Source organism: Talpa occidentalis, unplaced genomic scaffold (genome assembly GCF_014898055.3).
Source record: "Talpa occidentalis isolate TD23 unplaced genomic scaffold, MPIMG_talOcc4v2.1 talOcc4.2, whole genome shotgun sequence".
In the NCBI taxonomy this organism is placed as follows: domain Eukaryota; kingdom Metazoa; phylum Chordata; class Mammalia; order Eulipotyphla; family Talpidae; genus Talpa; species Talpa occidentalis.
In genome coordinates, this window is record NW_023602073.1 from 19,390,748 (window position 1) to 19,402,765 (window position 12,018).

Genomic DNA, 12,018 nt, shown 5'->3' on the forward strand with positions numbered 1-12,018 from the left:
CTCCACAAAACCTGTTTTCCCTTCAGGGTCAGCCGCTGAGGGAATCAGGAATAGCTGTTGTTTACAGCAGCAGCAGGAGTGAGGCCTGGGGGAAGCTGTACTCCCTTCTTTACCTTAGGACTTTTCTGCAGAGCTGGAGGTGGGGAGTGGGGCATACATAGTCCCCTGGAGTTTGTTCTCTTGAGTATTGCAGTTACCTGGTTTAGGCCTGGAGACCTTTATACATTGTGTCATCCCATCCTCTGCACTTCCTGGACTTCCTTTGGCTTTGGTTATTCAAATGTGAAGATAGTGATAGATTTGGAACGCTTCTGAGAAAGGTTACTGTCCCTGAGGTTCTCGAGAATTTCAGAGGTTTAGAAGAAGCTGAAAAATGAAATGTATTTCTCAAGACTACCAGAAGCTGCTTCTGTAACCCCCTCTCTGCCCTCACCACCGCCGTAGTGCTTGGTTGAAGACTTCTGGAAGTCTCGTACCCTATGGTTACTGCCAGAGACAGCCAGGTTTAGAAGAAGCCCTTTTTTTTTTTTTTTTTTTACTAGATTTTTGAGTTCAAGCAACTGAAACTGTTATAGGACAGGGAGAGGGGCAGCCCAAACCCCGCAAACCTGCCTATTCTAAATGGGTTCTGCCATCCGCCGCATCAACACAAAACATATGACACTTTAATGGGAAGGAACTTTAATAAAAACTAGGAAACAATACAGGTAAGGCAAAGAGTCTAGTTTCTAAATGAAGCACCCAAAGTTACCCATCTCCTCGTGGGTAAAACTCCATCCATATGGGATCGGCCCAGAGCAAGGCCCCAAAGCCTGCCACAAGTCTAAAACATCTTCCAGTGGGGACCCACAGAAAAGGGTCACAAACAACCGGACAAGCCCGGAAGGAAAAGAGCAAAATCAACATCAAGATAAAAGCTGCCATTGTCACCTCCCCACGGGTCTCACCCACATCTGTGTCACCCAGTCCACGACCAAAAGACAAGCGCAGTTTCTTCACATGTCTCTAGGCTCCATGCACCTCCTCCAGGTCTCCTGGCTCCATCCTGCTTCCTTCCTCAGTCTCCTCTGCAGCTTCTCCTCTTCCTGCTCAGCTCCACCCTCCCTTGGGTGGGGCAGGGAACCTCCTCCTTTCCTGGGGACCACCCTGTTACAAAACTTTCAAATATTTAAAGAATATTTTCCACTTTAGAGTGTTAAGAATCTCTTTCCTGGTCATTTCTGGCTTGGCTTGTCAATCTCCGTGTTGCTGTATAAACATTATGTCAGCAGTCACATTTCTATCTGGGCATATAACAGGATTGTAACTGTTGGCATTCGTTGCTGATATTTAAATTTCTTGCACTTCTGAAATACAAAACTATTTGAAATGCAAATATCAGTGTTCAAAATAATTAGCAGAAAGAAAGAAAAACAGCTATTTCTCTTCACTTCCTTATTCCATCTTCTCTTCCTTTAGTTTCTGATTTTCTGAAATTGATCTCCTTATAAAAGACTAATCTTGATAAAGCCACATGGACCAGGTGGGATTTCTTAGCAGGTTATTTATGCCTCCATGGACAAGTGGATTTTGTGATCCTTTTCTTCTATTTTCATGTGCTTTTCGATTTTTAACAGTGAGCATGCGTCACTTTTATGAAAAGAAACATGTATTTGTTGTTGTCTCTTTGAGAAGCAAAAATTTCTTTCATATAAGAACCTCCCAAGAGAGCTGAATGGGAGGGTCCCAAGGGCCAACTAAGCAGCTCCCCGACACCCATCCCACTTAGAGGAAAGGTCTAGAGCACTTTTGAGAAAAACAAAATACTTAAGATCAGGTCGAGGGAGACAGGAAGCAGAGATAGAGTGAGACTCCAGATACAACATGGGGCGGGAAAGCACCACCAGAAACCAGTTGCTGCAGAAAATTTTAATTTGAGACTGTGATGAGTTTAAAGCTGGGAAGGCTCCAGGTGAGGAGAAATCCCGTCGTTCAGAATGAAGGGACATCCCTGCCCCATGCCATGACCTGAATGCACCAAAGGGCCTGGCACAGGGAGGCTCTGATAGGGTCTGACCCAGAGGGCTTTGTGACCCACCATCATGGAGATGCCCCTCCTCTGGGTGAAGCGAGGGTTCTGGTCTCACTCTGTCTTCAGAGAGCCTAGAAGAGAGCTAAGGTGTCAGGGACCAGCAGAGCTACCTAGGGAGGGGGTTTTACAACATGTGCCTCTGGTGGAGAGAAGTGGTTACTTGACAGAAGGGAAACTTGAGAGACTGTTGCCAGTTTCTGCTGTCTTTAGCCTTCAGGACAGAGAAAGGACAGATGTCAGGGCTTCTGGGAACTGCCTTTTTAGGGGCATGGGAGAGTCTGAACCCTGATACATGATTTTCCTTTGGAATAGGGTAGGAAAAACTTGGTATTTTATGATCAGAAAGTTGGGGGGATAATCTTTTGTTCCCCTAATTTTCAAAGGCATATGCGTGCGCGCGCACACACACATACACACACTTGGGCATTACAATATGGGTTGGTCTCAGCTCAGGGAGGCTGCACAGGAAGGGATGTAACAGAGCCGGACCTTCTCCAAAGCAAGCTCTTCAGGTGGAGGCAGGCCGGCTGCCTCTGCCCTGCTGGGGCTCAGCTGAGCCGCTTCAGGTACTCGAGGATGTCGGACTTGACGCTGCTGACAGGAGTTTGATGGAACCAGCGCATGACAGGCACGCCATCGGGCCCTACCAGGAACTTCTCAAAGTTCCAGCGGATGTCGTGGACCTTTATGGGCTCCCAGAAGAGGCGGTCTGATGGGCCCAACAGATCGGAGGTGGGAGGGCAGGAATTCTGGAGCAGACATAGGAAAGAGAGGACAAGTTTTGGGCTGTTTCTGTGTGGCCAGTCTTAGCCCTGCCCCAGACAGGCTCCTCACCGTTATGTAATCTCAATGTGTGAACTGCCTGACCTGCTCCGAGGGCGTCCTCAGGCACCTGAGAGTGTGTGCTAGTCAGCACCTGCCCTCTCTGTCTGCCCCCCTGGCCCATGATTATGGTATAGCGCCTCAGAAAAGCATTGTCTTCTGCTCTCTTTGGTCGGCATAGCTGCTCTGTGCTTCAGTTTCCTTAGCTTAAAAAAAAAAAAGGCTTGGTTTAGAGTAGTGGTTCCCAGAGTATAGTGCTTCATTGGTCAGCAAAAGTTCATTGGCTACTTTTTGGAGGTTAATGTAGAGGAAAAAACATTCATTTTCACAAGAAAAATCAAGCCTACTCCAACTACAGATTCAGAAGTTTGTGGAAGAACATAAAATTGAAGATATCACCACTTTGTGTGATAAAATGGCAATGTTTATGGCATACATAGCCCAGTATTAACTTAGTCATGGTGAATGATGGTGTTTTCTATTCAATAAGTTCAATATTGTGAAAAACTCCCCCAAACCACCTGCTGGCCATGGATGGGTACAAGTTTCCACCGGGACTGAGTTTGTTGCAAACCAGCATTTGGGAAATAGTGGACTAAGAGATCCTGGGGCTTTTTCTACACTGGTTTTTTGTTCTAACACTGCGACTCGAAGTCAATCCCCACAGGACACTCTGCATTATCTATTTCTATGTTTGCCTCCCTGATATGATATGAGTTCCTTCAGGGAAGAGATTGAGCCCTGTTGACAGTATGGGTTGGTCTCAGCTCAAGGAGGCTGGACAGGAAGCGATGAGTTTGCTAACTCATTGGAGAGCACAGTTCCTTGCACGTGCTAGGGTTGGAGGGATGGCTGATGGATAATGTTAGAGCTGTCCTAATGTTACACAGTTTCTCCACTGAGATAATGGCTCACAGGAGATAGTGCACAATCCTCACACTTATCTGAGCACTTCTGTCCAAGGAGGCCAACCCCAACCCCAGACTAGAGCCCCAGGCCTTCAGGGCCTCTCTTTCACCTGACCTGACTCATCCATTCTTATACACACTGACCTTCAGGAAGGTGAAGACCTTCTGTTCTTTGTCTCCATTCACGTCCCCTTTCTCAAAGAGCTGAAAATTGGGAACGAAGCCACCGCCTGGACGCACGTACCTGCAGCAAACCAGAACACTTCTAAGAGGATCCAAATGAAGACAAGAACAGCTAGTAAAGGCCGAGGCAATGTCACCACAAAAGGAAACCAGAGCTAAAGAGGGGGAGAAGATAGACAGGGAAGGTAATGAAAGAGAGGTCCCTGGTAATCAGGACTTTGTTTATAGGCTTGATGGAGCCAAAAGAGAATTCCAAGAAAATTAGAAGGCAATAAATAAGGATTCCTTAAATTATTCCTGGTTAATTTCTATTTCCTACAGTCCTCCTTTCCCCTATGCTTCCTTTTTTTTTTTTTTTTAAAGATTTATTTATGCATAGAAGAACTGGGGTGCAGACAGACTGAAACACACTGCTGAGGGGAGCAGTGGGTGAGTCAGGAGAGGTCTGCTGTGCCATATGTGTAGCTCCCTGCCTGGGGATTGAACTCCTGCTGCAGATAGCTTCATAGAGCTGCAACTTAACCCTTTGCGCCACCAGGGAGGCCCTCCTCTGAGCTTTTCTGTTAGATGTTCCCCAGGTTCAGCATCAAAAAACTCAGATAGGACACTTGAGCACACTAGTAGGGCAGGGCAGAATCCAAAGCATCATGATGATGTTCTAGTTTCCCGAATGAGAGGGCATCTGGGCAGAACAGGGAAGAAAACTCCTGACAGGGTCCCTGCAGGGTCCCAAGCGGTACTCACTTGAGCCCAGAAAGGATCTCCGAGTTCTTTCCTGGCTCCTGTTTTCCAAATTGGTTGCAGGGAAAACCCAACACCACGACTCCAAAAGCTCTCAGCTCCTCCTGTAGTGCATTCAGTTCTGCAGTAGAGAGAGCCCGGTGGGCAGGTGGCGGGCAGCCCTGCCTTGAGCAGAGGCAGACCGCTGGGTGTCTCCCTTTGTCACGGGAATAAATTGAGGACTGTGGAGAGGTAGTATCCAGAGCTAAGTCCAAATAGCTGCTGTTTTTCGCGTGCAGCAATTCCTATTAGTGACTCCACTTCTCTGTCTACTAGAAGGCTTTATAAAAAGCGCAGGCCCCTGTCCTGTTTGATTCCGAAGAAAAATCAGATTTACATGCCACTGCCTTCCTTAGTAAAGCCTTGATTGATTTTTTTTTTTTTAAATGTGAGGAAAATGCAAAATGGGCATTTACCCCTGCCCCCCACCCCCTTCTTCCCAATATCTGATCAGCTAGACGCGGTGAAACCAGAACACAGCCCGGGCCAGAGCCGGCCCAGTCGCGGCGCGCGTTCTTACCCACGTACTGGGGGGTCAGGCCTCAGAAGGTGGCCACGTTGACGAAGAGCACGTGCTTGCCCGCGAACTGCTGGAACTGGACGTACTCCTCGCCGCCGAGCGTGAGGGCGCCGTACTCGTAGATGGTGCCTGCCACCCCCTTGTAGCAGTCCACCTGGAAGGCAGCAGAAAGCGCCGAGGATGGGGTGATGACAGAACTAGCAATTCCTAACCTCTGCGGAGATGTTCAAAGAAACGCCTTTGCCCACCCAGCATCGCTTCTCCCTTCCCTGGGGGGGGGGCTCCGCGATCCACGCACTAGCCCCCCCCCCCCAGCTATTCGCTACTCCCCGCGGATTTCTCGGAATCCACAGGTCGCCCCAAGTTCCAGACCCGCGTGGACGGGTCAGGCTCGCGCCGGGAGCGGCCGCCGGGGCGGGTGGGGGAGCGGCCGAGCTCAGGGGGGCGCGGCGGGAGGCCCCCCGGCGGCGCGGGGGCAGGTGTTTGCAGAACGGGCCTTTCCCGGGCGGGAGACACGTCCTCCAGGAAGAGGAGACGCAACTCCTGCGGCCGCGACCGGGCAGTCACTCCGCTTCCCAGAGGGACACTCACCTTCGTCTTCTGCGGCTCCGGGGTCAGCTGAGCGAAGCCCCCCAGGAACAGCGGGAAGAGACAGGAGGCCCAGAGCCGCGGGGTCATGGCTGGGGCTGGGGCTGGGTCCGGGGCTGCCGGGACGCCCGGGAACGCGCTTCCTTTTGAGCCCGCGCAGGGGCGAGGTCGCAGAGCGCGCTCCAATCCACCGCGTGCACCTGCCGCACCCCTCAACCCACCCCTCCTCCCCTCTCTTCCCTCCCCCTCCCCTCCTCCTCCCCTCCCCCCTCTCCTCCCCTCCCCTCCTCCTCCTCCTCCTCCTCCTCCCCTCCTCCTCCTCCTCCTCCCCTCCTCCTCCTCCTCCCCTCCTCCTCCTCCTCCCCTCCCTCTCCTCCCCTCCCCTCCTCCTCCCCTTCTCCTCCCCTCCTCCTCCTCCCCCTCGTCCTCCGTCTTTTTACCCCCCCACCCCCCCAGTCCTCCACCCCTCCACTCATTCCCAGGCTCTTCCCGCCCCCGCCCCCCCCACTGCCGGCCTCCGGCCGCGCGGGTTCAGGGCTCCCGGGCTTCCCACACTTGCAGCCGCGTGCATTCTGGCGGGTGTAGACGGATGCCGAACTCTCTGGAGTCCGCAGTGCCTTCTCCACCTTCTGGAAGCGACCGGCAGTCAATAGCCCACGGCTTGGGGGACGTGGGTGTCTCAGACACGTTGCCCAGCAGCCTGACCCCCTCCCCGCCCCCAGAGGACTTGTCGACGCAGGGGTAGCACACGCGGGCGCACATTCTCAATGCTACGTTGTCGGGGAGACCCGCCCGGGGCCAGGACTCCGTTTTCTGTCTATGATTGCGAGCATTTTTGCTCCTCTTTGACTCCACCAAGCAATTTATTGTGCGAGCCTAGTGGGGACCAACAGGCAGTCGTTGTATTGGAGACATTTTGGGGCTGAGAAAGAGGCACACGTCGCCCAGCCTCCCCTCCCATCTGCCACCTGCTGGTTTTTCAGGCCACCGCAACTTCCCTAAACCCCCTCCTTGACTGAGATAACTTCATCCCCATCAGTTCTTAGCCCATGTCTATTCAGCTCGGGCACTGCCCAGCCTCTATCCCATTCACATCCAAGACTTTCTCTGCTTTTGAACCAAAGCTTTGTTCAGGGTTGGATTCCTGTGAGCGCTTTTTGTGTTAGCTGGGATTTCTGGTTCTTCTCAAAGCTCTGCGATCCCTGGCTTGATACCTACCCAGCTGGGTGGGCCCCAGGCATTGAGGCAGCCATCAGAAGACTCCTTTGGTGAGAGACCTACATCTTCTTCAGCTCTTTGGCCTCTCTCTCCAGTCTCAGTTCAACCAGTGACTGGACTTAAGCAACGAAGTGACAGAGACCATTGCGTGCAGTGCCCAGGTGTGCCCCACTCGCCCCTACACAGTGATCACTCTGTGTCTTTGTGTTCTTATTGGTAAAGCTGGGGTAACAATAGTATCCTCTACTCAAGACTGCTGTGAGGGTTAAAGGACCCCACCCAGGAGTGAGTGGCAGGGAAGCAACTAGAAGTGTATGTCTCACTCACACGTTCAGTTTGATGTATGAGGAAACTGGATCCCGAGACAAGTGGCACATCAGAGGCCGCTGGTCGGTCAGTAATAAGTGAAAGCAAATTTCTCACCCCTGCTCTAGGGCCCTTTGCCTGGATCCACCTGGATCATCAGTCATGACCAAATCTCTACTGAGCTGATTTACATTTGCTCACCTTTCAATAACTGGTCCTTGAGTGATAAGGAGACACTATGGGATATCTTATCTGTAAGCTAAATGTCCTAAAATCCAAACTCCCCAACTTCCAGGCTTCTAATATTCCGGATGAGCTTTTGAGTACCGTTGCTCCTGGCCTCCAGCAGTGAGGAGCGAAGTACAGGGCCCATGCTGAGTGGGTTCACCTGAAGGTATTTCAGGGCTAGGATTCCCCTTTGCCCCTCCTGGGGGGGTCCCTGGTTCTAATCCCCATTATCTTCTTCCAGAAATGTTGACCCAGTTCAATTCTTGTTTTCTCCTTCCAGGATTTTTCTTTATATACCCATTAGCTTGTCTTCTTAATTCCAGGGTCTTCTCTGATCCCACACCCTGTTTCTGTGACTTTACTAAAGGTCGATTTTGTTGACTCCATTCTTAGGTTAAACTCGCCTTGATTCTTAAATTTTGATTTGACATTCTCCCATCGGGCATTCAAAATCCTTCCTGATTTGACCTCAACCGAATCCCCAGGTATACCTATCCCTCCATAACTATTGTTTCTGGCACCTTGAACTGTCTCTATCAACCAAGACCTACCTAGATAGATTGATTCTTGATATTTCAGGTCAAATATGAGTCAGGACTTTGGCTCAGGAATGGGGTCATTCCTGAGAGATTTTTAGATATATTAATTACATGTTTTTGTTCAAAATGATGGGATGACATCTTTGTCAAACAGAACTTCAAAGGTAACTTCTAAGTTACAAATCGGAGCCCTGGGAGCCTTGAATTAGACCTCAGATCAGTCTTGCTGCCTTTCACAAATAGTTCATGGAGTAGGGAAGCAAAGCATGGGAGATTTATTTATTTTCTATATTTTTTATTTTATATGTATTTTTACATTGTTATTCATTTTTGCACAATGTATGCTTTCTCATCTTGGTTATAGTCCCGGTGAAATTCCCACCACCCATTCACCGGTGACCATCACCATAGTCCCTTGTGCTCTTCCCACCCCTGTTTTGATCCTACTCCCTCCCCTTGGCCCCCACAGAATGTCTCTGGTTTATAGTTGCCTGTTGATTTTGATTTTCACTTTATTATAATGCCTTTCGATTGCTGAGTAATATTCCATTGTGTATATGTCCCACATCTTCTTGATCCAGTCATTTGTTTTTGGGCATTTGGGTTGTTTCCATAGCTTACCTATTGTAAATAGTGCTGCTATAAACATAGGAGTGCAGGTGTCCTTTTGAATTAATGTTTTTGTGTCCTTTGGGTAGATACCTAGGAGTGGAATTGCTGAATCATAAGGAAGATCCATTTTTAGCAGTTTGAGGAACCTCCACACAGCTTTCCATAATGAGCATGGGAGATTTAGATTGACTTGTCAATTGCTGCTTCTTTGACCCAATCAAGATGAAGCAGCTTCAAGGACATAGACAAGATTTCGAAGAAATGATGTTCATGAGATGATAGGGTACTTACTGGGTTGAAATGTCTTCCTCTAAGTCGATATGTTGAAATCACTACCTCCCCCCACCCCTTAGAATGTGATGTTGTTTATAAATAGGGTGATTGCCAATGTAATTAGTTAGGATTGTGTTGTGCTGTGGTAGGGTGGACCTCTAATCCTATGTCACCAGTGATCTTGCGGAGATGGACATGGAGATTGGTGTGTCGCTGTTACAAGAAACATCTGGGGTACCCAGCAGCTGGAAGAGGCAAGAAAGGACCCTGCCTTATAGGTTTCAGAGGAAACATAGCTCTGATGATGCCTTGATTTTGAACTTCTAGTCTCCAGAAGGGTGAAACAATATGTTTCTGGAGTTCACATCGTTTAGTCTGTCGCACTTTGCTCGGGCAGCCCTTGGAAGAAAATAGCAATTCTCGGAAAGAAATATCAATTCAGAGCTAAGAACCAAGTTCTCTCTGGTTTCCTTCTGGTTTCACCCATTGCCTTATTTCTATCCCCAAACTCAACACAGCTTCTTTAATTTTCAGTTTCTTTGATCAAAAAGGAAACAAAGCTCTTCACTGTTTCCATGTAGTCCCTCATCTGAGTTCCAAAATGAACAGACTCTTTATTTACCTGAACCCCTATTAGAGATTCAAGCTTCTGCTTATTCTACCTGAACGATTTTTCTGACTTAGTCCCTCTTCCTAGGTACACGCTGCCCTGAGAACTCCAGAAACTTTCTTCTCTACACAGCAAGTGGGAGACATAGACATAATTCTGGATTTATCAGAATTTTGTAATGTCATTCTATTTCTATTATAAATTACATTTCCACATCTATCACCTCATTTTGTCCATTCCATCACAGTGGAAATGAGGCAAAAGAAGCACATTTTCTTTAATTTACAAATGTGAGAGTAAGTTTTAAAAACATAAAATCACTTGACTATAAGTCGAGATTTATTCCCTCCTTTTAAAATATCCTTTGATTTCTTTAGAGCTACAAACTGGATTTAAATCTAGTTACTAAACCTAAATCTACTAACACCACACACTGGGATTTTGAGGAGAGTGATCTTTTCTGGCCATAGTTTCCTTTCAGTTTCATTTTTGTCCATATGTATGCCCATTGTTGCCTCATCCTGGAGAACACCTCAGACCCAGGCTGGCTGTGGCACTAATCCTGAGCCCTCATGAAGGCCTCTGACCCTGAAGCAAACTCCTCCTGAAAACTCACTACTGACAAAATTACCTTCCTCCTGTGCTCCAGGAAATAATTTTAGTGCTTGGTGAGACAAAAGGGACAATGTCTAAAGAAGAATATACAGTTTCTCAGGTATCGCCCATGTCTATTATTCTCCTCTTAATGTTTCAGGGAGGTGACAATGATCCCTGCACAACCATGGACATCTGAGATACCCAGAGTTCCCACGAGGGGCACAGAATCAGACTTTCTCCCATAAGACAAAGCCTCAAAGCTGCGGTACCTCAGGCATTGCTCCTCCCTAGGAACTAAGAAATGTACCTATCTCCTCAGATGGAGATTCACACTCACATGTGCTCTGATTTCAAATCTGAACTTCGTCATAGCCTAAATATGGCCCTAAAGATATCAGGTTTAATTCCTGGAACCTCTAAATGTTATTTATGTGGCAAAGATTTGCAGATGTGATTAAGCATTTTGAGTTGAAGAGATTATCCTGGATTATCTGGATTATCGCAGGCATCCTTTTAAGAGAAAAGCAGGGGGAGATTTTCCTGACACCGGAGATGGAAGGCAATGGCATCTAGAGGCTGGAGAGATGCCTGGAAGGGATCATGAACCTTTATTTAAGTTTCCCATCTATGTCTCATTTTCTGTGAGCCCTTACCATAAGCATCTGCCGTCCATATTTCTACCAACAGTTAGTTCCAGGCATTCTAAGTTTTTCCCACCAAGCATCTCAGCCCTCTTTCAGCCTCTGCCTATTATCCAATTCCAAAGCCTCTGCAACATTTTTAGGTATTTATCCATAGCATCTCCCCACTTCCAGGCACCAACATCTATAGTAGTTTCCTTTGGCTGCTGTAACAAGCCACCACATACTTAATGATGTAAGAGAACACAACTCTATTCTCTCACAGACCTGGAGGTCAGAATCCAACATCATTTTCACTGTATCAAGTCAAGGTGGGGCTGTGGGGAGAATCCATTTCTTGCCTCTTCTTTCTGGTGCTACTTGTTTTCCTTGATTTGTGCCTGAATCTCTCCAAATATTGCCTCCGTGGTCATGTTGCCTTCTCTTCTGTCTGTAGTCTAACCTCTCTCAGAAGGCGTGTAAAAGCTGACAAGATGCTCGTGAACTGCCAAGTCAATTATGCAGGAATAGAATTGGAACACTGATACCGAATGCTGGCCTCAGTTTTCTTCAGCCAATAAAAGGAAACAGAGTTTGAGGAAAAGGAAAGTGGTTTAATTTGTTGACAAAGGATGAGGGCAGCAGACTCACGTCTGAAAGACCACCATCCTGCTCTTTGACAGAGTGCAGGGGTATTTATATAAAGTGGAAAAAGGGGGAGATAGGCAAGGGTCTGCAAAGGGGTGGGGGAAACAGGTCTGCACAGAGACAGGTGGGCTCTGACTTGCTTTTTTCAACAAATACTGTTTCACTCCCTTCTCCTTGGTATGCAAGATGACAAACCTGTCAAACAAGGGGAAATTGCAAGAAATATGGGAAAGACAAACTTGCTAATGCTTATTTGAGAGACCAATCATTTGCAACTGTGTCAACACTAGTAACATTTGCTCTCATGAAGGCCAGGATCTTTCTAGGTAGAGTCCAACTTCTGGTTCGAAGATCTCTTATGGCTGAGTGGGGTGTGTGTCTATGATTTTCTGGACACCAGACTTGGTGTTCAAGAACTTAATTCAATGATAACACCAAGTCCCAGAGATAACACAGACCTTCCAGTCTAAGAACTCAGTCCCACAGGGCATCCCC

At 48.0% G+C, this 12,018-nt stretch overlaps 1 protein-coding gene across 1 annotated transcript; it reads right to left on the reverse strand.

The window, feature by feature from the left end:
* Nucleotides 1–1,736: 1,736 nt before the first annotated feature.
* GPX6 (glutathione peroxidase 6) lies at nt 1,737–5,962 on the reverse strand. Its single transcript, XM_037519115.2, has 5 exons — nt 5,876–5,962; nt 5,285–5,438; nt 4,729–4,846; nt 3,946–4,045; nt 1,737–2,820 (listed from the first exon to the last, which is right to left on the reverse strand). The coding sequence occupies exons 1-5, from the start codon at nt 5,960–5,962 to the stop codon at nt 2,620–2,622; spliced, it is 660 nt and encodes a 219-aa protein (XP_037375012.1). The 3' UTR covers nt 1,737–2,619.
* Nucleotides 5,963–12,018: the final 6,056 nt, after the last annotated feature.